The 21,948-nt window shown below is 41.7% G+C and overlaps 1 protein-coding gene across 2 annotated transcripts in view; it reads left to right on the top strand.

Annotated features, from left to right (window-relative positions):
• The first annotated feature begins 600 nt into the window (after window positions 1-600).
• slco3a1a (solute carrier organic anion transporter family member 3A1a) overlaps window positions 601-21,948 on the top strand; it is a 40,153-nt gene continuing 18,805 nt past the window's right edge. For both annotated transcript variants that reach the window (XM_020643564.3, XM_020643563.3), the window contains exons 1-2: window positions 601-1,237; window positions 7,720-8,176. In XM_020643564.3, the coding sequence (XP_020499220.1) occupies window positions 1,073-1,237; window positions 7,720-8,176 (622 nt within the window). In that variant the 5' untranslated portion in view covers window positions 601-1,072. The remainder of the gene's footprint in view (window positions 1,238-7,719; window positions 8,177-21,948) is intronic.

The following is a 21,948-nucleotide window of genomic DNA, read 5'->3' as shown; positions in this document are numbered from 1 at the left end:
TGTCATACTAAGATGTTGTGATAATCTTTACACCGGCTGAACAAATCTTTAAAAGTTGATCATATCTAATCGTATTTTTAAAACATTTCATCTGGACACAAGTGGAAGACTAGAAGATAATATATAGTGAAGACTGGATCCAAGAAACCAATAATCAAATTTGTTCCCATATTCAACTTGCATTTTTTTTATGTTATAAGCATCACATTTGATGCAGTTGATTGACATCTGGATGTATTATGCTACCAGCCTCAGCTAGTTTAGCTCTAAAATGATCTCTACTTGCTGCTCTGGGACCCAGCAGGCCTATAACAAACATACAGGGTCGATAATCCCTGTAGGTTTATCGTGGAGAAATGATATGCCTCTGAAAATTGGCAGTGAGTCACTTAAACACCACACACACACACACACACACACACACATACGTATACACCAGGGGCCCCACAGGACTACTGTAGTGATTCCTCAACTCAGATGCGAGTTGTTCAGACTTGTGCAGTTGCTGCACAGCGCCTCCTGGGCCGTGCATGTGCTCACAGGGGAGGAGAGAGAGAGAGAGAGAGAGAGAGAGAGAGAGAGAGGGAGGGGTGCAGAGACAGTGAGCAGTCATTGTGCGTAAAGGACCGTGACAGTCCGGAGCGGCAGGAGTTAGAGGAGGGGAAGAAGAAGGAGAAGAAGAGGGCTGTTACCTACCAGAGTCCTCTTTACCTGCAGCTGACGGAAACATGCGATGTTATAGCTTCACTTGTGCCTTCGCAGACACCTTCAGGGAGTTCACATGTTAACGCGCGTCCACGAGGAGGAGGAGGTCATGTTTAGACGCAGACGAGCGGCAGAGCTTGGAGTTTGGATGTGTGTTTCCTAGCTGTGTCCCGATGTAAGAAGACATCGTTCAAGAAGCGGGAGGGAAAACAGCCACAAACGGAGCACCGCGAATGTAGTCTTAAAGCGGAAAAGCGAAACACTGTAGTACCAGTCAGTGTCTTCCTGCGGTCATCCTCGTGTGTGTGTGTGTGTGTTTCTGTTACCCGCCGTGTGTCTGTGTCTGTGTCGCTAAAGTAAAGGGAGGATGCAGGTGAAGAAGCACCGGGATTCGGACCAGAGCAGCGGGGGGGACATGCTGGAGGGAGACGGCGGCCTCCGCAAAAAGTCCTCCTGCTTCTCGAATATCAAGATATTCTTGATATCGGAATGCGCCCTCATGTTGGCACAGGGGACCGTCGGAGCTTACCTGGTGAGTGCGAACACACGCCGAACTCATGCAGCACTCACATACTGCCTGCACTGACCCTGCAGGTACTGGGGCTTGTGTTATCCGGTTCTTTGTTTTGTTTATGGGGTTTGTTGCTGCTGTGTTGACGCTTTGGAAACAAGTAATACACAACACCAACAGACACATGACAGGAGAGGACATCTGCGCACAGTAAAAGCTCAGCCTGCAGGACATGTTTCATATCCGTGTCTTTGCCTAGTTGTGACAGTATATCCTGTAAGTGTGTGTTTCATTATGTCTGTCATTTATCAGACTGTGCCCATCATGTGTATCAACCATGCAGCAGTGACCCCAAAGTAGGACCTTTCAGCGCTGCTCAGCATTAATAATAATAGTCTTATTATGTGAAAGAGGGCAGTAATAAGCCGGTTTTACTCAAGATGTCATTCAAGGTCAAGCCCCTGAAAATCTTTCCTGTGTGGAAGTTTTTACTCATCCTTTCACTTTTACGATTACTCACAGTCTTAACCAATCCGATCCATGAAACAAAGAGGGTTTCAAGTAAGGCGTCTCAGAGAACTCTCAACCCCTACAGTTGATCTGATGAAGGCTTCTTAGGGACAAAGCGTCCTGAAGTGATCTGAAACTGTCCCCAGAGGAGCTCCACACAGCCTCTGGCATCCACTGTGAACATTTAGTTTCCCTATTAGCGATGTTTATTCTCCAGGAATCACTCGGCTCCCTCACAAATAAAGACACTAAACCCCCTGAATGCCTTGGCCATATTAGGAGTGGAACATCTCCTCTTGTTAGTGGACCTGCTGAGCATCAAGCCTCCATTAGTTAACAGTCTGTTTGGATGATGAGGGCTTTCTTCCTCTTTTTCTTTTTCTCCTACAACAGGCATTATTGGTTCTGCTTTTTGTCATGTTTTGGAAGCCTTTTTAAACAGTTTGAACACTACACCTCAGGTGGTGCTCGGAGTCATTTACTTACACAAACACACAAGGCTTTCTGAGCCGCTGCCCTTCCTCGACACAGCACAGCTCATTTCCACGGGAGCAGCTCATTAGGTACCTGCTTCAGCGACAATCTGCTCCACCTACATGAGCCGCTGCGATACCTCTCTGATTGGATGATGGGGCTTAGAGAGTGTTTGCTGGCAGTGAAGGGACAAAACTCACCTGTCATGGCCGCCGCGCTTCGGGTGAGCCGCTCTCAGCACAGGACACTTAGCCACATTGTCCTGATTTAGCAGGCGGACTGCAGCAGGCGAGCAGACAGGCAGTCGGCCTGCGCAGAAACCACAGATAAAAGATTGATATCATCATTAGCTCATTGATAATAAAGAAAAACATTTGTTTTAAATCCAGTGAATTTGTATGGTAGAAAGAAATGCTTCTGAAAACAGTGATTTCCTCAATGAATCTTTTAGCAGTATGCTCTTACAAACATTAAAGCTCCAACTAATGATTCATTTCATCATTGATTGAGCTTATGAAGTTGTGATTGTTCCTATCACTGGTAAATCATTTATCTATTTAAAAAGGAATATAGCCAGAGTTACTTATTCACACATTCCGATTTGTCATCTTCTGATGTCAGTTTAGACAAATGTCTGAAACCCAAAATACGATGATACGTGACAAAAAGAAATAAACAAACCCTCAAACAGCTGTAACCTAAGATCTTTTTTTTTTAAACTTTTATCAGTCACTTAAAACCAAAAACAACAAATCATTTCTGGGTCCACCAATGTCTTTACTTATTTTAACTTGACCAAACGAAGAATATCAATAATTCTTGTTTTGAGCCCAAAACGAGACGCAACAAACCTGAAGTACATTTCTATCAGGCAGTTAGATGTTTGCTGATCCCAGAGTAAATGTGTGTTTAGGTTGATTTCTACAGGTTCAGATGTCTTTATTTGAACAATTACAAAGCTATGTATTCCCCTCTGTTAACATTTTTGTCTTTTAACCTTCCATGTGCACAAAGGCTGAACTTATGAGCTTCCTGTCATCCACTTCACTGCAGAATTCCCATCAGGTTTTTTATTGTACCACTTCTTCTTTATTTTGGGCCCTTTGAGCAGTTTTTGTGACTTTGTTAAACACAGCACCTGAGGGTCTAAGCTGTGTTAGTTTAAGGCAAGGCTAGGCAAGTTTAGTTATATAGCACATTTCAGCAACAAGGCAATTCAAAGTGCAACACACAAGACATCACGACGAAGGGCAGAAAACCTGTTCATAGAGGACATTTAAAAAAAAAAACCTTGAAAATCAAAAAGAAGGAAAAAAAACAGGTATAACAGAAGCTAAAATAAAAAAGTTAAATGAAAGTAAAAGGTAACGTTACAGTAAACAGGTGAGTCTTCACCCTCATTTTAAAAACAGAGTTTCAGCAGACCTGCAGTTTTCTGCGACTTTGTTCCAGACATGTGGAGCATAAAAAAAACTGAACGCTGCTTCTCCATGTTTGGTTCTGACTCTGGGGACAGAAAGCAGACCTTGTCCCAGACGACCGGAGCTGGCTGGATATATTCTTCGGGTCATTAATTTGAATTTTTGTCATGATTAAAAATGATTCTGTTTTATTACGGGGTAACTCATAAATAGTTCACATGCGTCAACCAGGGAATTTACCCTTTAGTGTGTCAACCTCCGGCCTGTATGATGAAGTGACATTCAGGTGTTTCCATTAAGCGGGTACCTGACATCATTTATCCTTTTAGAACACTGATTCAAGTTTAAAACTCTATAATAAGACGTGCACTTTGACTTCCAGTCAGCTTGGTGTTGAGGTATGTGAAGCATTTTTTTAAACACACACCGGCTTGGAGTAAACAGAAGGACGTATGACGTTTGTCTATGTGCTTTTCAAGCACATAGACAAACGTCTAGGGGAAAAAAAGAAAAGGTATTGCCATTTAAAAACTCTTTAAAAAAGCTTTTTTCAGAGCTGATTAAGAACTCTCAGCTGACCTTCAGTCAACCTTCAGCTGGTAACACTTCATAAATCTGATTTTATTTTAAATGTTTTTAAGTAGTCAAGGTTTTCAAGTATGAACAGCTGCTGTGCCGTTTCAGCACTTTCACGCCGTGGCTGAACCTTAATGTGCTGAAGTTTCAGCACTGAGCTGCTTTTCTCTGCTCGCCTAGAACACAGACAGACACTCTTTTTTTATGATAGAAAGTCTGTGAAAGTTTGGATTCCTCGTGCTCACACAACGCTGCTGCTTCTTCTGTTAGCTGATTGGCTGTCACACTGCATGACGAGGTTTGTTTTGTTGCCGTGCAACAGATTAAACATTTCCACAGTTTGAGAAAATGTTGCTGCGGCAAGCAACTCAGTTTTTCCTATATACTTTTTTTTCCTGGGTGTAATCGTCTTGGAGGACGGCCTGATTGTGGAAGTGGGCAACACATTGATCATTGAGACGAGGGTTTAACTCCTGCAGTGACTTTTTTTTCCCCCACTGCTGAGCTTAGAGCAGGAGCTGTCAGTCCTTCTGGAACACGGCAGGATGTGGTTGAGTGTTGCTGTCTGTTAAGAGCTGAAACTACAGCGTCGTTAGGTTGGCCGTTGTTTCTAATAACTGGATGAGACCACACTGCAAATCACATCCCAGCTGGGCGGAGCCAGCCAGGCGTCCAGTTTGTGAGAAGGAGCCGGCCAAAGGGCTGAGACGTCATGACTCATCCTGAAGTGCTCTATCCTCTCAACTTTTGCATAGCTCTTCAGCACAAACTGCTCCCGACAATCATCCTCCCCACGCTTTGATGTGGAGTGAAGGAGTCACTGCAGATGTGTTCAGAGCATGCAGCATGAAAAACCTGCTGTCACATCTGCTCTCTAAAAGTCAACAGAGGGACAGACTCTGTCCAGCTGTAATGGCAGAGAAAAGAGACTTGTTCAGTGTCTGTTCTGGTGGACAATGGCATCTTGCAGTCTACTTGCCTGATGTGCTCAAATTCTCCTCCTCATAAGGGGACAGAATATTAAAAAAAACTGTGAAGAAAAAACTAAAAATAAAGAGGCTACATGGCCTCTCCTTTTCTCAGGTCAATTCTACAATTCACTCAGCAGACGCTTTTATCCAAAGCGACGTACATCAGAGAGTAAGAACAACACAAGCAAGGATCTAGAAAAAAGGGAACAATGTCAGTAAGAGCAAACGATCAGCTTTGAGTCTGATTGGACACACAGGTGCTGACAGGAAGTGACCAGAGGCAAAGCACAACATTGAGGGCAGTTCTTGAGAGCTCTAATCGGTATAGAAACCATCTTATAAGTCGTCGTTATCAAACAAAAACCATCGTCATTACCATCATCATCATCATCAATAATATGGAGACCATCATCATTAAGTTAGTAGGTATTCATGAAAGAGCTGGGTCTTTAGCTTTTTCTTAAAGGTGCAGAGGGACTCTGCAGATCCAATGGTGTGGTCAGATAGTATTACGGAATAATGTAAATAAACAAAAACTGAAATCTACGAAACTTCCCCTTCCCTTACAGTACTCATTAAAAGCAGTTATCACATTAAGATTGCACTGAAAACAAAGTGGAGGGGGTTAAAGCACCCTTAAAGCAACAAAAAGTGAGGAGGAAAAAACTGCAAAGCATCCTTTTCAAAACATTCCGGTGCTCACTTCACTGAACTTGAGTTTTAAGCGCGAGTATCTCGATAAGATTTGATGTGTAGCCGTGGCAAACCATACTAAATGTAAACCTCCTGTGCAGTTACTTAGAAACAAAGAATCATTGTGATCACGTCCACATTTGGCCCTAGAGCACAAAGCATAACTGTTTCCCTGTTAAAACACATCCTGATCCAAATCCACTGCGTACATTAAATTGGAATGTTTAAACATAGGATGGGACATTTTTTCCACAAGCTCATTCTTGTTGACGTGAAGTCTCTCTCTCTCGCGCTCTCTCGCTCTCTCTCTCTCTCTCTCTCTCTCTTCTTTAAAGGGATGTTTGTGTTGGCAGGATCCCTTTTTTTTTCAGAGCTCCATCAAAACTTTTAAACAGAGCTATAGCCGGGGAATGGAAAAATTGTGATGCCCTTTCAAGGACAGTTTTGGATACATCTGAAAATAGCTTCTATTACAGTTTTGAATGTGACAAGTGTGGTTCTCATGGCGCACAGTTCCCACAAAATTAAACCCAGCCAAGTTCTGCTTCACAACAGATTCAATTAAAAACCTTTTTCCTCAAAATGAACTTGTTGAACTTGTGCTCTACCATTATTTAATCTCTGACTACTGACAGTTAAACAATAACCTTGACAACTATGTTAGCGTGTGTAGAATTTACTGGTGGCTTCAGTCCGTCAGTCACAGCTGGTGAAAGAAAGAGAGAGAGAGAGAGAGAGAGAGAGAGAGAGAAAAGAGTGTGATGAACCATTTTTGCAACACACCATGGAAGCAAATGTTGCTGGTGCCTGCTAATCAGAAGCAGAGGCCAGTTTCCAGGGCGGAGCCTCAGTGCGGGGGACTTCTGAAGAGCTTGTTATTCAGGATATTCCGATGAAAAGGCAAAGCATGAGTGATGCTGGAAACACGCAGAACTCGAATAGAATGAAAGGGAATATAAAAGAAAAAAATGACGGCCATGTTATACCTGTTTTTTTTGTTGTCTAGATGCATCGCCTGTAAAAAAAATAAATCTGATCCAAGTGCTCTAAAATACACACCTAACATTACTAAGCGTTAGCATTGTGTTCTATTTTCTAAAATGTAAATATACAAATTAGTTATCTTGCACGGTCAAATCAAATAATATCATAAAGTTGGAGGTCCTTGCTAGCTGCGGCTTCTGCTAGATTTGGCTGGGGTTGTTTTGAATCTCTGTTCACAGATTCTACATAGAAATATATATATAGAGGTGTAACAGTATGGTAAATGCGTTTAATGAACTTGAGCTTGCATAGCTCAAAGCGCTTTTACAGCCAGAGCAATTATGGGTATCTGTTGCCCAAAGACATTTCAGACATGTAGCTGCAGGAGCTGGGGGAATCTGCCTTCACACTCAAAACAGCAGGATAAGTTGTTGGACACCTGTTTTTCTTGGTCTACAACTTCTTGGTGATGTCGCCGTCCTAATATTCAGGAGTGTTTCTAATGAAATATCGCTCTGAGAACCTGAAGTTTCTCCACACATGGATTCAAAGAAGTGAGGAGGGTGTTCTAGTTCCGCTTTGTCATGTCACTACTGGATATTACTTTTTCTTCTTTGTGTGTTTTGTTTTGTTGCGGTCAATATACACACACTTATTTATGTAAATACTGTAATTGACATCTTAATTGACCCATCTGTCACATAACTGCATTTTACTTCTCATGTTACTTCAGCATCTTTTGCACTATTCACCACTGCACTGTTTCATATTTAGTAAATGTAAATATTAGCCTTTTCTTATTATGTTTATTGTTGATATTTAATGTTGTACCTGTTGTTTTGTGTTTGTGCTTGACTTTTACTTCTTGTTCCAGGTGAGCGTGCTGACCACCCTGGAGCGGCGGTTCAACCTGCAGAGCGCCGACGTGGGAGTGATAGCCAGCAGCTTCGAGATCGGCAATCTGGCCCTCATCCTGTTCGTCAGCTACTTCGGGGCCAAAGCACACAGGCCGCGTCTGATCGGCTGCGGTGGGATCGTCATGGCGCTCGGGGCTCTTCTCTCAGCGCTGCCCGAGTTTCTCACCAAACAGTACGAGATCGGGGAGACGTGGAGGACTGACGTGGGTCGGGATATTTGCTCGAACACCAGCAGCAAGGACGCTCAGTCGGGCGAGGATGCTGTGTGCGCCAAAAAGGCCAACACTAACATGATGTACCTGTTGCTCATCGGGGCGCAGGTCCTGCTGGGGATCGGAGCCACGCCGGTGCAGCCCTTGGGTGTTTCCTACATCGACGATCATGTGAAGAAGAAAGACTCTTCTCTTTATATAGGTGAGTCACATCAAACTATATGAAAAAAAATCCAGTTTCTGTTTTAAAGGGCATCCACTTTGGAACAATTTGAGGATCTTAAGGTAGATTAAAGACTTTAAGAGAAACCGTGTTCACAAAGAAACCTGATTATCAGCCTGGAAAATTAAAAATGTCTTTCCTGCTACACACTAATTTCCCAAGGCAGCTGAAGCTGGTACAGCAGAAAGTCAACCAATGTTTGTGCACCAGCATCAGGTACGATGTTTAGATAGGTTGAGTCAACACATGATCTGTGTGTGCTCTTCTGCTGCACACAAGTCCGTCTTTGCTCCAATCACAGGCCTGTTCACAAGAGTGCCAGGTGAGCAGATCTTCAGCTTTTTAATCTCCATTACCACGCTCTCAGGCCAGCTAAGGGTTAAACGTCTCTGCTTTGCTCAATCCCCCTCTCAAAGGCGAGATGCTGCTGATGCGGCTCTTTGAGGTTTAAAGGTACATTCAAAGTGCTTTCTGTGCAAATATCTGAATGCACAATGGCTGTTTAGGGATATGTTTTTGCTGCGATACGTATATTTTGCTGTTTTGGTATACAAAAGGTAGTTCAATAATAGGCTCATTATTATGTGCTGGATTTTCATTTAGGTGGAGCTTTTCCTGTGAACCGACCAGTGATGTTAAAGTCTTTGTATGTGATTTTTCACACTTAAATATAATAGAAATCAAGTATATCCTCTGAAAATAACTCTGTGAGTCATGACTGTCTACAATGGGTGTAACACTCGACTCCCACTATCTGTGATGCTTTCAGAGTTTTCAGAGTCCTATCTTCACTTTGTTTACATTGCTGGGACGGCCGGCTGACTCCTCCCCTCGCGAATAAAAGTTGTTTAATTGAAGGACTAGAGAAAAGAAGAATAACATACTGTACTCACTGCTTAACTGTGTTTCTAGATCACGCTCATTTCAGGTAAATTTACATGCAGTGGGAAGATACCAGCATAATAAAGATCGCTAGCATTAGCATGCTAACACAACAATGCAGCGCGAGTTGTTTTGGTGTCATGCTGGTGCTCAAGGGCGACATCTGCTGGATCAAAAAATCACATATAAAGCCTTTAATGTTCTAATACACATAAATAAAACGAAAAATATGTTATTTCATAGATAGTTTGACATTTTGTCACGTATTCTTTTACTTGCAGATATTGAAATGAATGATGAATATGGTTCATATGTCAGTATGGTATGAAGTAGCAGTAGTTAAAGGTATGTTGGGTTAGCTTAGCATGAAGGGCGCCTCTAAGCTAACTATTAAAACATTTTTTGATCTTGTGTGCTAAATCTGTGCAAAACGGAAAACGACTGCTTCAGAATAGTACTTATCAGGTGGGAGCAGGGCTTTTAAAAAAGCTAGACTAACAGGCTACATATTTACCATCTGAAATAAAAGGGAAGCAGTCTTGATTTGGCGATTGGGGTAAAGGTTAATCGTTTCCTATGAAGCTAAATATGGTGTTTCTGTGTACAGCAAAACATTATGGATTAGTTGTTATAGCAGCAGAGATGTTATCTGCTTATCACAGCTACAAATCAATGTTTTGGTGCGTTTCCATGTTTTTATGTCGACCTGGCTGTTTGCTCAGCAGGCCGCAACATCAGCGTTTGATGGAGTGGATGACATGTGTCTGCTTGTTGTGTGCTGTTTGTTATCAGCGTGGAGCAGAGACAATGAGGGTGTGAATAGAGGATGGGTTCAGGCTGACACACCTCTCTCTCTCTCTCTCTCTCTCTCTCTCTCTCTCTCTCTCTCTCTCTCTCTCTCTCTCTCTCTCTCTCTCCCTCTTTCTCTGCAACATGCTGTGTGGCTGTCTTTTGTCACTCAAATACAGATGTGACCTGTCAACAAAGGCAGCAGTGTGCTCTGTAATCTCAGACCCAAAGCTGATTTCCTTAATGGTCGTTTGTTTGTGTTTCTTTTTCCTGAACATGAGTGTTTTTTTTTAAAACAGCATTGTTTGAAACAATGAAGGGCCACAAAAGACTTGGCGCTGACACAGTGGTTTGTTAGCAGTTTGAGGGGGGTAAGTGGACTGTAAAAGGTAGGGAGATTTGGTTCTGTCCTCCTCTGATAAGCTGCAAGGAGAGTTGGAGGAAAAACAAGCGGCGAGCAGCGAGGAACAATGTGGTATTGAGTCGCACTCAGCTGATCGTTCTAATCCGTCTGCTGCAGGCCTGTCATGCGCCCCCAGCTGCATGAATGGAGCAGATTGTGTGAAACTCTGTGAGATTTCCTTTCACATACTGATAATGTATTTTGATTATTCACCAGTCTATGTCAACAAGTTAACATTGTTCCAGCTGGGACAGAAAGTTTTGCTTCTCAACACTTGTAGCCAGACAAGCGTGTATGCTAAATATGTCATGTTGTTTTCTTTAGGGTTTGGCTTTGTCTTTAATGATATAAATATATTTTATCTGATGCAGGACATCAAACTACTTAGTGACTGTTGCACGTATGCTAAGTGCGCAAGTGTGGTAGCTTAGCGCCCGAAGAATTGTTGGCTTATAATGGGTCTCTGTGTTATTCTCTGTGACTTACATAGTGGTATAACTCCTATGTAAGTCACAGAGAATAACACAGAGACCCATTATAAGCCAACAATTCTTCGGGAGCTAAGCTACCATACTTGCGCACTTAGCATACGTGCAACAGTCACTAAGTAGTTTGATTAGCATGAGCTAGCAAATGCTAACGTTAGCCAAACTTAACTATTACTGTAGCTTCACAGAAATAAGTGCTGTCGGGTTTTTTTCAGGCGGTCATTTCAACTGAATAAGAGATGTGATTTCATTATTTCTTGAAATACTGATCCAGTGAAAGCCTCATTAAAGTAAATTTAATTTAAAAAAATTACGGGTAATTAGCCATTATGATGATTTTCACGACCCAGTCTGTCAAAATGACAGAAAGTGAGAAAGTGGTGTACAACCTCTGGACTCACAACAACACAAGGTTATCTAATAATCATACAAATGTACCTGAGATACAAATCTACCATGTGAGATTTTCAAAAACACTTAAGATAGTCAATCCATTTTCTCACTCATGTTTGTGTGTGTGTTTGTGTGTGTTTGTGTGAGTGTTTGTGAGTGTTTGTGTGTGTTTGTGTGAGTGTTTGTGAGTGTTTGTGTGAGTGTTTGTGACTGTGTGTGTGTGTTTGTGAGTGTGTGTGTGAGTGTTTGTGAGTGTGTGTGTGTGTGTTGGGTTTTGCCAAATGTTTCAGGCAGAATTTAGTAGCATTTTGAAGACGAGAGAAACTAGAGAGGGAACTCAAACCTAACAGCCATCTTTCATAAAGCCTCTGCTATACACAGCTATGATCTAATACCGCCTGTGCTGATTCTGCATGCTCATTTTCACACCAACAGATTACGTGCATGTGCTGTTTGGCATGTAGACTCTTTCATAGCTGTAACCATAGAAAAGTTTTTTTAAATTCTCGTGAAAAACGGTTTAAACAAATAAATTATTCACCCTGATTCATTAAACGTACACTATTTAGAGTTAATAAAACAATTACTAAACATATGATATAGCCTATACATGTTTTTGTTGAGTACTTACCTTAAATATTTCCAACAGTTAACGAAGCAAGAGAAAACTGTAATTTTATAGTTGTAACGGGACGTGTCCTGTCGAGGCGGCCGCCATAATGAGCCCCCATGGCAGACAGAACGCTTATCGTTGCCGTGGAAACACCAGATGTTATGTCAAAGACAGCTACAAGACAGCGAGAATTGCTACCTAAAGCTGCAGTACTGTTGCTGTAAGGGGCTGCTATGTTAAAAACATCATGTATATGATACTTGGATACATCGTCGGTAAACATATTGTTCATTTCACCGGGGGGGGGTAGCAGAGCGAACTCCCATGATTCCCCGCTAGCCTGCACGTCAACTTTTGTTATTGTAGTATTGATTGAGAGCCCCCTGGTGGCGAAATCTATGTTATTGTATCTCAAAAAATGACACCCAGTCTAACTGAAGCTTAAGCTTTACACTTAGTGATGAGTCATTGTCAAGATTAGAGCCTGAGCTAAATGGCCAGGTGAAAACTGTGTGCCTTTTGATGGAGGAAAGTCCCGCCCTGAAGAGAACACTGCGGTGTGGGGAGAGCAGAGCCGAGAGGTCTGGAGACGAGCCATAATTACAGAGTGAGGCAGGAATGCCAACCAGCCAGCCATGAGGTGGGTCAGAGTGGGCCGGGCCGCACATGCATACCACACAGGCCTGTGAAAAACAACTCCTCCAGAGACTCTTGACTGCCTGCTTTCGCTGTGTGTACTGCAGCAGACACGGCTTACTGCTGTTTAAACAGCTGCAAAACACTCAGCTCGAAGTCTGCTGTGTAACGCTTTTTAAGTGCTCTTGGTCCGTTTCTAGAAAAGATATGTTCACTGTCAATATCAAGATTGTTGGGGAGCTTGTACTGCATTCTCTTCTTAAAAAGAAAGAACTTGAAAGCCGCCACTACCGCTGACAAACTTTAATGCAGAGTTAAACATAATCACATTGTTAGTTATTTAGCTTTTCAAGTCTAGACGTAGGCACTGGGCTCTGGCCAGCGGAAATAAATATGATTGGACAGATTGCGTCATCAGGATCTCTATTCCCACTGCTCTATGACCTTTCACTATCCACTGCTAATTCTGGCTCTTCCCATAGGACCCCCGCTTGCATAAATATACTGTACAGGACACACACAGAATGTTTTAGAGCTGCTGTCACTGCTGTACTGCACAAACTCCATCCAGCTGCTTTGCTGGGTTTCAAAAAGCTCTTAAACAGCTGGGAATGTTTTTTCATTAAACTGTAATGTATGGGGGCAGCTGGAAAGATGGCATTTATTAATTCAGCAATTTCATGCCTCTTCATGTGTGGACATTTCCTAATGCATGCATCTATCTGATTCTCAGGCCCTGATAGAGAAGATGCTTGAAGTTCAATTTCCTCAATCCGAATCTAAAAGATCTGTTTACTGCTTAAGTAGTCAAACTGTATCTGCTATGTAAGCTACATGTTCTGTGCTCACTAACAGCCATATTAGCCCTTCTGTGACTAAACATAGGCACTGTGGTGCTTTAAGTTAAATGCCATCGTCAGCATGCTTACAGAGAGGGTAATGAAACAGATTCTAATGAGCACCAAACACAAATATAAAGGTGATAAGAAAGGGGATGTCATCAGCTGTTCAGGCAATTTCGATTTTCTCCTACAAAGTTAAAGACAGTCTTTGCATAAACCTGATTAAATGTGCTTGTTTTAAACTGTATTTGCATTAAGCAGTCATGTCAGAGCTCTGTCTCTGACTGTCAGATAGCGGACATTTTCATAGTACAGAAGAGTTCACTTATGTCATTTAGCTGATGTCTTTTAAGAAACAAAGGCATGTTGCTTTTTGTTGTAATTCTGCTTCCTTTACAAACCACCAAAACAAATCATTCACTTTGAAAAAAGCACATAGCTAGTGTCCATGTGGCTACCTGCCAATGGTGGCTCTTTCAGAAAGGCTTGGGTGGATTGGGCTTTCTTGCAACATGCTCTAATGTTTACGATGGAAAGGCGGACTCAGAGGGCAGAACAAACACCTATCTGTAGGAGTGTCGCCCACCTGGGGGAAGGTTGCTCTTTATGATGTCACAGAGGGGAGAATCTCCAAACGGCCTGTCTAAGCACACATTTTCTGAAAAGTGGAGCAGGTTGTTGACAAGCTATAGGGACACAAATGAGTGTTTGAAAAACATGGTAAAGTGTATTTTGCATAATATGTGACCTTTAATGTTAGGTCCTTACATTTCAGTATCATCTTTGACTTGTGAACTCCAGTTAGCTGACGTTGTGTCTCAGTGCTCTGCTGACTTTGCTGTCATCAAAGTGTACATCCCACCACCCATCCACTATTACACTATCGGAGCATTCATGATATTCCAAAAGAGCAATTTTGTGTTTTACTACTAAATAATTAGTAACATTCAACAACATTTTAAAATGCTTTTTGGCTTCAAAAAGGGCTGCCTTGTGTTTTCGATTGGACTTTATGAGGGAATGGAACAAAAACAGATGACAGTGATAGTATGCAGCAATGCAAAATATGTGAGTTTAATAGCAAACACAAGCCTGTGAGAGTATGTACCAGACACAAGCTCGCTCGCTCTCACTCCCTCTCTCTCTCACTCTTGCAGCCAAACTGCAAACTAGGAATGAGGAACTCAATTTTTAGTGAGCTGTGTCTTTCACTTAAGCAACCTATGTTTCTAAAAACGTACATATTCCAGCAAATTACATTTTTCTTGTGTTCACTCCAGCCTCTGCAAGGAAGAATGAAGTTTCAGGTTTGTTAGGAAAACTGATTGCAAAAGTCGCGGTGAAGATGTCTCCGAGGGATCCTCGAGAGACTTGTCAACATTCCTGCTAAAATGCTCCGACTCCAAACACTTGCTGCAGTAGGGCGTTTATATAAGCTACTTAAACTCAGCGCATGTTAATGTCATCTTGAAGGATTAGATTCTAAATGGGTTTTTCTGTCCCCGCCTATAAGCTGCACGCCGGGTTTGCCTAGCAACACCAGTTTGTTTTATCTCAAGATGATGAAGGGGCCAGTGCAGTTAATGTTCACCGGCCAGCCGCTGCTCTTCTGCATCACTGTAATGAGCTGTGTGACAGGAAGCTCAACAGTCTGCTGTGCTGCGAGCCCTCTGACCCACAGACGTTCACTGTACTTTAAGCTGCAGGGCTGGACTCCGCTCGATTACACTGGGGCCCGGTGCTGGAGGGGAGAGAAGGCAGCAAACATGAGATTATCTGGTGTCCAACTGGTCAACAGCATGCAGCTGCTGTCTCAAAGCTAATCACTAATTATCCCCAATACTCTGAGTTTCATGTAGAGGAGTCAGAAAAGGAACTGAGCTGGCATAATGCTGAGCAGAAGGAGGCTGCACACTTCAGCAAGGCCCTCGGGTTTGGAAGATGGAAAGTCACTGTGATTGATTAGCGACTGCACGAGTTCAAGTTTAAAAGAAAACTCCACCAGAAGAAGAAAAATGACTCCAATGTGTTGTCTTCCTGCTTGATAATGGATCAAAACAAATGATGCCAATTAATACAAGTTATTAATTTCAAGTCTTATAGAAGCTGCCTCTTAGTTGTGATTTGAATCAGATGGGATTCAATCAAATGAACCTCAGATAGGTGGAGACTTGATTTATTTTACATTATCACATTTCTGTTGGAGTGTCAGATTGTGTAGTAGCTGCATCATCTGGCTGCTCGTCAGTAATGAATCACCTCCCCCCCGTCAATCTGCTGTTTTTGTGGAATAGTATTGCATTCACACTCTTATTATGGCGCTGCATGTTTTTGCTAGATGTACAGTCCTGCATGTTGGATGGTCTGGCAAGTGAAGAAGATCCTAAGGTCTCTCTAAATCCCCTCAATTTGTCCTGGTTTTAAAAGCTTTTACACGTAAAGAGGGGAGCAGCTAAACACTTATGATGCGAATCCATTTTTAATTGTACCAAAAAGCAAAGAGACTAAATTACATGCACTACATTGTAGAACTAAGAAAAACTGACATTCTGAGTTTAGGGTTGCCCACGGAAGCTAAAATTATGTAATTTTTAGATTTGTTCTAACTCATGTTGATGGATGAGGCCAGGCTTTTTAAACCAACAACAACCACAATTGTGATCCATATTGTTTGATGACAGGCAGTCAATATCAGCCTGCAGTTAGGGAACAAATTGTGTGTCCATTTTCAATCTCTCACTGATAGCGTATGTGCTATACAACTCGTAAAACACATACAGTATATAATGACTTTTAAGGGTTTAAGAGTTCTCATAAAACCTGGATATTATCACTCATCAGTAGGAATTCTAATGCTGTTTGTGTTGCTGTCATAATTACTGTCCTCTGTGTTCTTTGGAGGTGTGCCGGCTTGCTTTTCAGAACAATCAAAGAGAAAAAATCAACCGGTTTAAAAATGTTGTTGTTAAACTGGCCCCAGTACTGCTGACATGGCGAATTTGAACCTTTTTTCAGAGATGGTTTAACAGGCCTCTGCTGCCTAAACAATCTTCATGCTTTAGCTGGACTGTAAAGGATCTGATAAAGTGGGATTTTGGATGCGAGGAAATGGGTCAGACCTCTGCAGGACATGGATCAGTGTTGGAAAACAGAAATGAGACCCCTCAGGCCGTTCTCACCAGAGCCTGAAGAGACGTATGTTGAAGCCACAAGCACTTTTTTCTGCCAGGTCACCATCTTGCACTAGCTTGAGAGGTGCTCCGTGTGGCTGCATTGTGTCTTTTCTTTCGGGCCCTAAACATGCCTGTTGCACCTTTTTTTTTTTTTTTTTCCTCCTCCATCATCATGACTCCCTGTGGCCTCGGTAAAACCTCCCAACGCCACCATGCAGCCTCCTTTCGGCAATCTGGGTCAGGCTCTGTCACTGCTGATTAAAAAGGGGATTTTTTGTGTCATCCACTGGGGGAGGAGCGAGGGGATAAGAGATGGGAGGAGACAGATCATAAACATGGCAACATCAGCAGGCCGTTGCCACAGAAACGGCTGGTTTGTTAGGCTGTTCTTTTACGATTGGATTGAGATGCTCAGTTTGTTCCATGCAGCTGCTTGCTCTTCTCCGCCTCACTTTCAAACTACAACACATTGCAGTGGGGGGGGGGGGGGGGGGGGGGGGTGGATATGCACACTACTGGTCAGCTACCGTACTGTGCTTATTTTGCACTTGCTCTTTTAAACAATATTATCTGTTAAGTGAACGGTGGGTCCTAACCTTGGGACAAGGTCTTGGCTCAGGAAATACAGAGTCACGCTGTGCTTGTGGGCTTTACCACAAATCCACAAGCCTCATTGATTGAGTGGTGTGTAAGTGGTTGCTCTCTGTGCTCCTAGGATTACTCAGAAGCATGTTCAGCACTTAATCCTCATATCACTGATGGCAGAGAGGGAGGGATAAAAGAGCCTAATTAAATGGACTCTGATCAATAGGTGGGCAGTCATTATAATTAACTATTTCATTCAGTCAACCTTCATTTCCTCGATGTGCAAGCAGAAGTAGATGGGTTTTTTTTCTCTCTGGCTTCACTCCATTGGAAGACTTTTCTGCTTACTTTGGTACAATTTGAGGCCAAAGAATTTCTCTCGCAAATATCTTTATTTACACTGAAATAGAAACAACTATTTGTAAAACCTTGCCACATTTTTTGACTTGTGAAAAAAAATTCAAAGGCACCATTTAGTGCAGCTTAACACAGCTTCTTGTCACAATGAAATTCAAACATAAGGTGTTCAAAAACCTAAGTGTGTTTTCTCCCTGTCCCTCTGAGTCCGATCTCTTTGCTTGTGTGCCACGCACGCTGTGTTTTTCAGGTGGTGTAATGTTTAGTGTTTCTAACAAGATTATAATTGGCCTGGTTTGTAGAGATGCATCGATACTTTTTTTTTGTAGTCCTGATCCTATTCCGATACAGATTATTTACTGATAACGTTGTTGTTGTTGGTATTATGTGAAAGGCTACACAAAGCTCTTGTATAACATTTCTAATTCAGAATTTGATCAGACAGAAGGAGCTGTTCCAACTCGTCTGAACGTCTTGATGGAGGCTATTTGTGGGCATTGGCAGTTTAGTCTAATTGTCTTCAAAGTGAGACTGTGCAAAATGAGAATGTTTAGAACGCTTAAAGATCTTTTCTTGATTGATGATGACGTCGATCGACACCATCAGTCTGATATCCGTCAATAGAGCTCAACAGTGACCGCCTATACTTTTTTGGAGGATCTAGTTACGGAAGTAAATTGCCCCATTCAAATCCTCCATTGACATTTCACAAAATCCTTATATAAAGAGATTGGCGCTTCCCCAACATTATGTCTATAGTGCATTTGATTCGACGCCAAAGCGGCATTAAAAATATTCAGAAAAAGGCAAAGGTATAAGACTGCGTTCATAACTTTCATCCTCAGTCAAGGAACTACCTATCCCACAATCCATTGCGAATGATATCGCTTCTTCCTAAATGTAACTTTAATAGTTGTCTATACTGTTAATACAAAAGTGTTGTATGTTATAGTTTGCGTTGTATAATATATGAATAACAATGTTAATAGTACATGTTAGCTAACTAACTAGGTGGCCTGCTAGCGAAACTATCCGTTTGCATTCTGCTTCAAAAGGGCGGGAAACATTGCCATGGTAACAGCGAGCTCCACCAATCAGACATGTTGCTGTGACACTCTTTGGTTAAGGGTAGTTGTTTTTCTTAAAGCAACAATATGAAACTGTTGCAGTTGCGGCTCGCAGTTATCTTGCGAGAAGTACATTTGTGCTATGAAGTGGCTAGTCAGTTAGCCTCTTGACCAGATGTTCATTACATGAATTTGACCTATAACATTAAAGTGAAGTACCTTTTCGTCTCAGGTTGTGGTACATATATAAACTGTATATATATACTACATGTATGTTACTTGTGTAAACCAGTTTACTTCTTGTGATGAAAGATACAACTGAAAACTCAAAGTACTTGGTCTTTCTCGATTCTCTGATTTTTGGAAATTTTCAAAATCCAAAACAAAAAACGCCGACCAAAATTTACATTTATTTGACATTTCAAATCCATTATTACCCCTTAACCTTTTCTGAAGATTGTTTCCTTTTTAATATAGATGGAAATGGAAATAACAGGAGCAAAATGTACTGTTTCATACTGTCTTTTTTGACTCATTACTTCTCAGTCAACCATATCGCTCCTCCAAACTTCCCACATCTGGCCTTCCCCCTTTTGATCCCCCCTCTTCCTCAGGATGCAGCACACTTTGTGTATAATTGTTGGAAGACATGGTGCACAATTGTCAATATAATTGTCACAAACTCCGTGTAAAAGGGGTTCAGGCAGACTTTTGGCATCTCCCATCCTGATAATTAGGGCCAAGCCACCTGCTGAAGAAGCTGGTAGCAGCTGCTGACTGAGAGTCCCGGACCTCTCTGGCGCTTCTAGTCTTCAATAGAGCAGCTGTGGCTCTCGAGCAAGAGACACACACATCGCTCGAGTCTCTTGCCCTTTCTCCTCCATGCCTTCATTATACCACCCAACTGGCCAACAATGGAGAGCGTGGGCAGCTCCGTCTCTTCTCCAAGAAAACATCTGAAGCAGGATTACAAACAGATCACTGTGGTAGAGCGGAAAGACAAGGCTTTGCTCTGTTAAAGTAACCCCCGCCCAACCCCGGTCTATCTGTTGCTACTTCTTTCCCCTCTCCCTCCTATGTTGATCCTACACTGAGTCTTGCCTAGCCCTTTGGGTTTCCAGAAACACAACAATACCCTGTTTGAAAGTTTCCCCATACTGTTTATGTAATGTTATGACTCGGAATGTATATCATTAGGATTTTATCGATTCCTGTACTACTTATTGATACTGATACTTATGGATATTCTTATCGACACTACTCTTCATTATTTGGTGCAAAACTACACACATGACATGAAAGATGTCTAAATGTAAAATACTTGTCACCACAATAAGGAAATGTAATTGTATTTACTCTTATAAGGCATATACTATACAGAATTATAGTATAGCACATGCCATTGTCAATAAACTCCCCAAGACAGTTTAAGTAAACTCATAAACTCTGATTGTAGCCTATGAACTCTTATGGTTATACTTTTTTTTTTTACCATTCAATTAAGGTCATTAAAGGCTTAATATGCAATTTTTCACACTTAGATGTAATAGAAATCAAGTATATCCTCTGAAAATAACTCTGAGTCATGACTGTCTACAATGGGTGTAACACCCGAGTCCCACTGTCTGTGATGTTTTCAGAGTTTTCAGAGTCCTATCTTCACTTTGTTTACATCGCCCGGCCGGCCGGCTGACTCCTCCCCTCGTGTATAAAAGTTGTTTAATTGAGGGACTAGAGAAAAGAAGAATAACATACTGTACTCACTGCTTAACTGTGTTTCTAGATCACGCTCATTTCAGGTAAATTTACATGCAGTGTGAAGATACGAGCATGATAAAGATCGCTAGCATTAGCATGCTAACACAACAATGCAGCGCGAGTTGTTTTGGTTTCATGCTGGTGCTCAAGGGCGACATCTGCTGGATCAAAAAATCGCATATAAAGCCTTTAATGTGTAATAGTCTGCAGTGTTTGGTGGATGCTTCCCCCCGGTACGTCAGAGCTTTTTTATCACCGTTAAACGTTGATATGTTAAAATAAGATCATTATTATACTGAGACCAAACAACCCTCAGATGATTCACTGAAGATGCAGCATCTCTGTTAACAGTGACAGAAGGGAGTGACACCTGTCACATATGAATGATTGTCCGCAGACTCAAGAGCTCCCGTATTATCAGGAGCACAAATCATGCCCTGATCATTTTACCCAGACAAATGTGACACTAAGAATAAGGATAATTCACAATTTGTTGATTCATCATCGGGCACATACATGCCCGTGTAGTGTATGAGAAAAAACGTTATAATGCTTACTGTGCATGTGTCTCCTCGTAGCCAACTGTGTTTCTGGTGTTTTCTGAAGCAGACCACAGTAACGCTGAATATCTCTGTTCAGTAAGTTACTTTTCTTTCATATTTATCGAACACTGAGGTCTCCTCTCGGCTGAGCCTCTGCACACAGACACACAGAGGGGCGGAGTCGACACACTTTTGATGCTCGTTTATTGATATTGATTTGAAATGGAGTCTAAAAATGTACAGTTAAAAGTGAAACACAACTTCCAGCACTTATGGAAAGCCCTGCATTAAATAAGAGAGACTTACCATAAATACCAATAAGAGCACAGTTTGCCCATGAGCTTAATGCTACTCTCACTACTGGCCAATCACGTACCGGTACCAAAAAGTACAGTTTTTTTTTCCCCATCCCTGCTTACGGCACAGAAAAACCATTATAATAATTGTAAACACAGTGAAAGCTTGCATTACTGTAATATATAAAATGCTAGCCTTGCACAGGAAAGACCTGACAGCGTGGATACAAAAAAAAAAAGCTTTCTGCTGTCTGGTTACTAACAATAAAGATCATTCCATTAATTAGGAGTATGGATTTGAATGTGTATGACATGACAGAAAAACAAATGGACCTTCGCTAGAGCTTCCTAATACTGATGCCATTTAGGTTAATGAGGGCTTTTACTACTTCCTGGAATGGTTGGAGTGTGATCACACGGGTTAATTGGACTCAAAGATTAAGTGACTGCGTGTCAGGTTAAAGTAGCCTAATGCCATTGACCTAGAAGGTTGGAGGAAGAGCCCGGTGCAGGAAGTAAAGGTTCAATACTGCTTTTAATTTGACCCAAAAGAAGAAAAAAAACGGGTAACACAACATTTTGAATCTTTTATTTAGAAAAAATATGATTTTTACCACAAAATTCTCAGTTATCATATTATTTATTTGGTCCATTTGGTTTCCTACAGCCAAACACGATGTCCTCATATAAGAGTTTAACCTCTGTCCTTGATGCATACACTGAACACATTTAGGCTGACATATTTTTTTTCCTCCTGGTAGGTTACAGTTTCTATCTCTTTGATTAACCTCTGACTTCATAGTTGGACAGTAAGTAATATTTATATTAATTATCCAGCAGACAAAAATATTAAATAGAATAGAATAGAATTACTTTATTGATCCCAAACTGGGAAATTGTGGCGTTACAGCAGCAGGTTATCAGAGC

Source organism: Labrus bergylta, chromosome 7 (genome assembly GCF_963930695.1).
Source record: "Labrus bergylta chromosome 7, fLabBer1.1, whole genome shotgun sequence".
NCBI lineage: Eukaryota > Metazoa > Chordata > Actinopteri > Labriformes > Labridae > Labrus > Labrus bergylta.
Note: the sequence above shows the minus strand (reverse complement) of the source record. Positions and strands in the feature narration are given on the sequence as shown.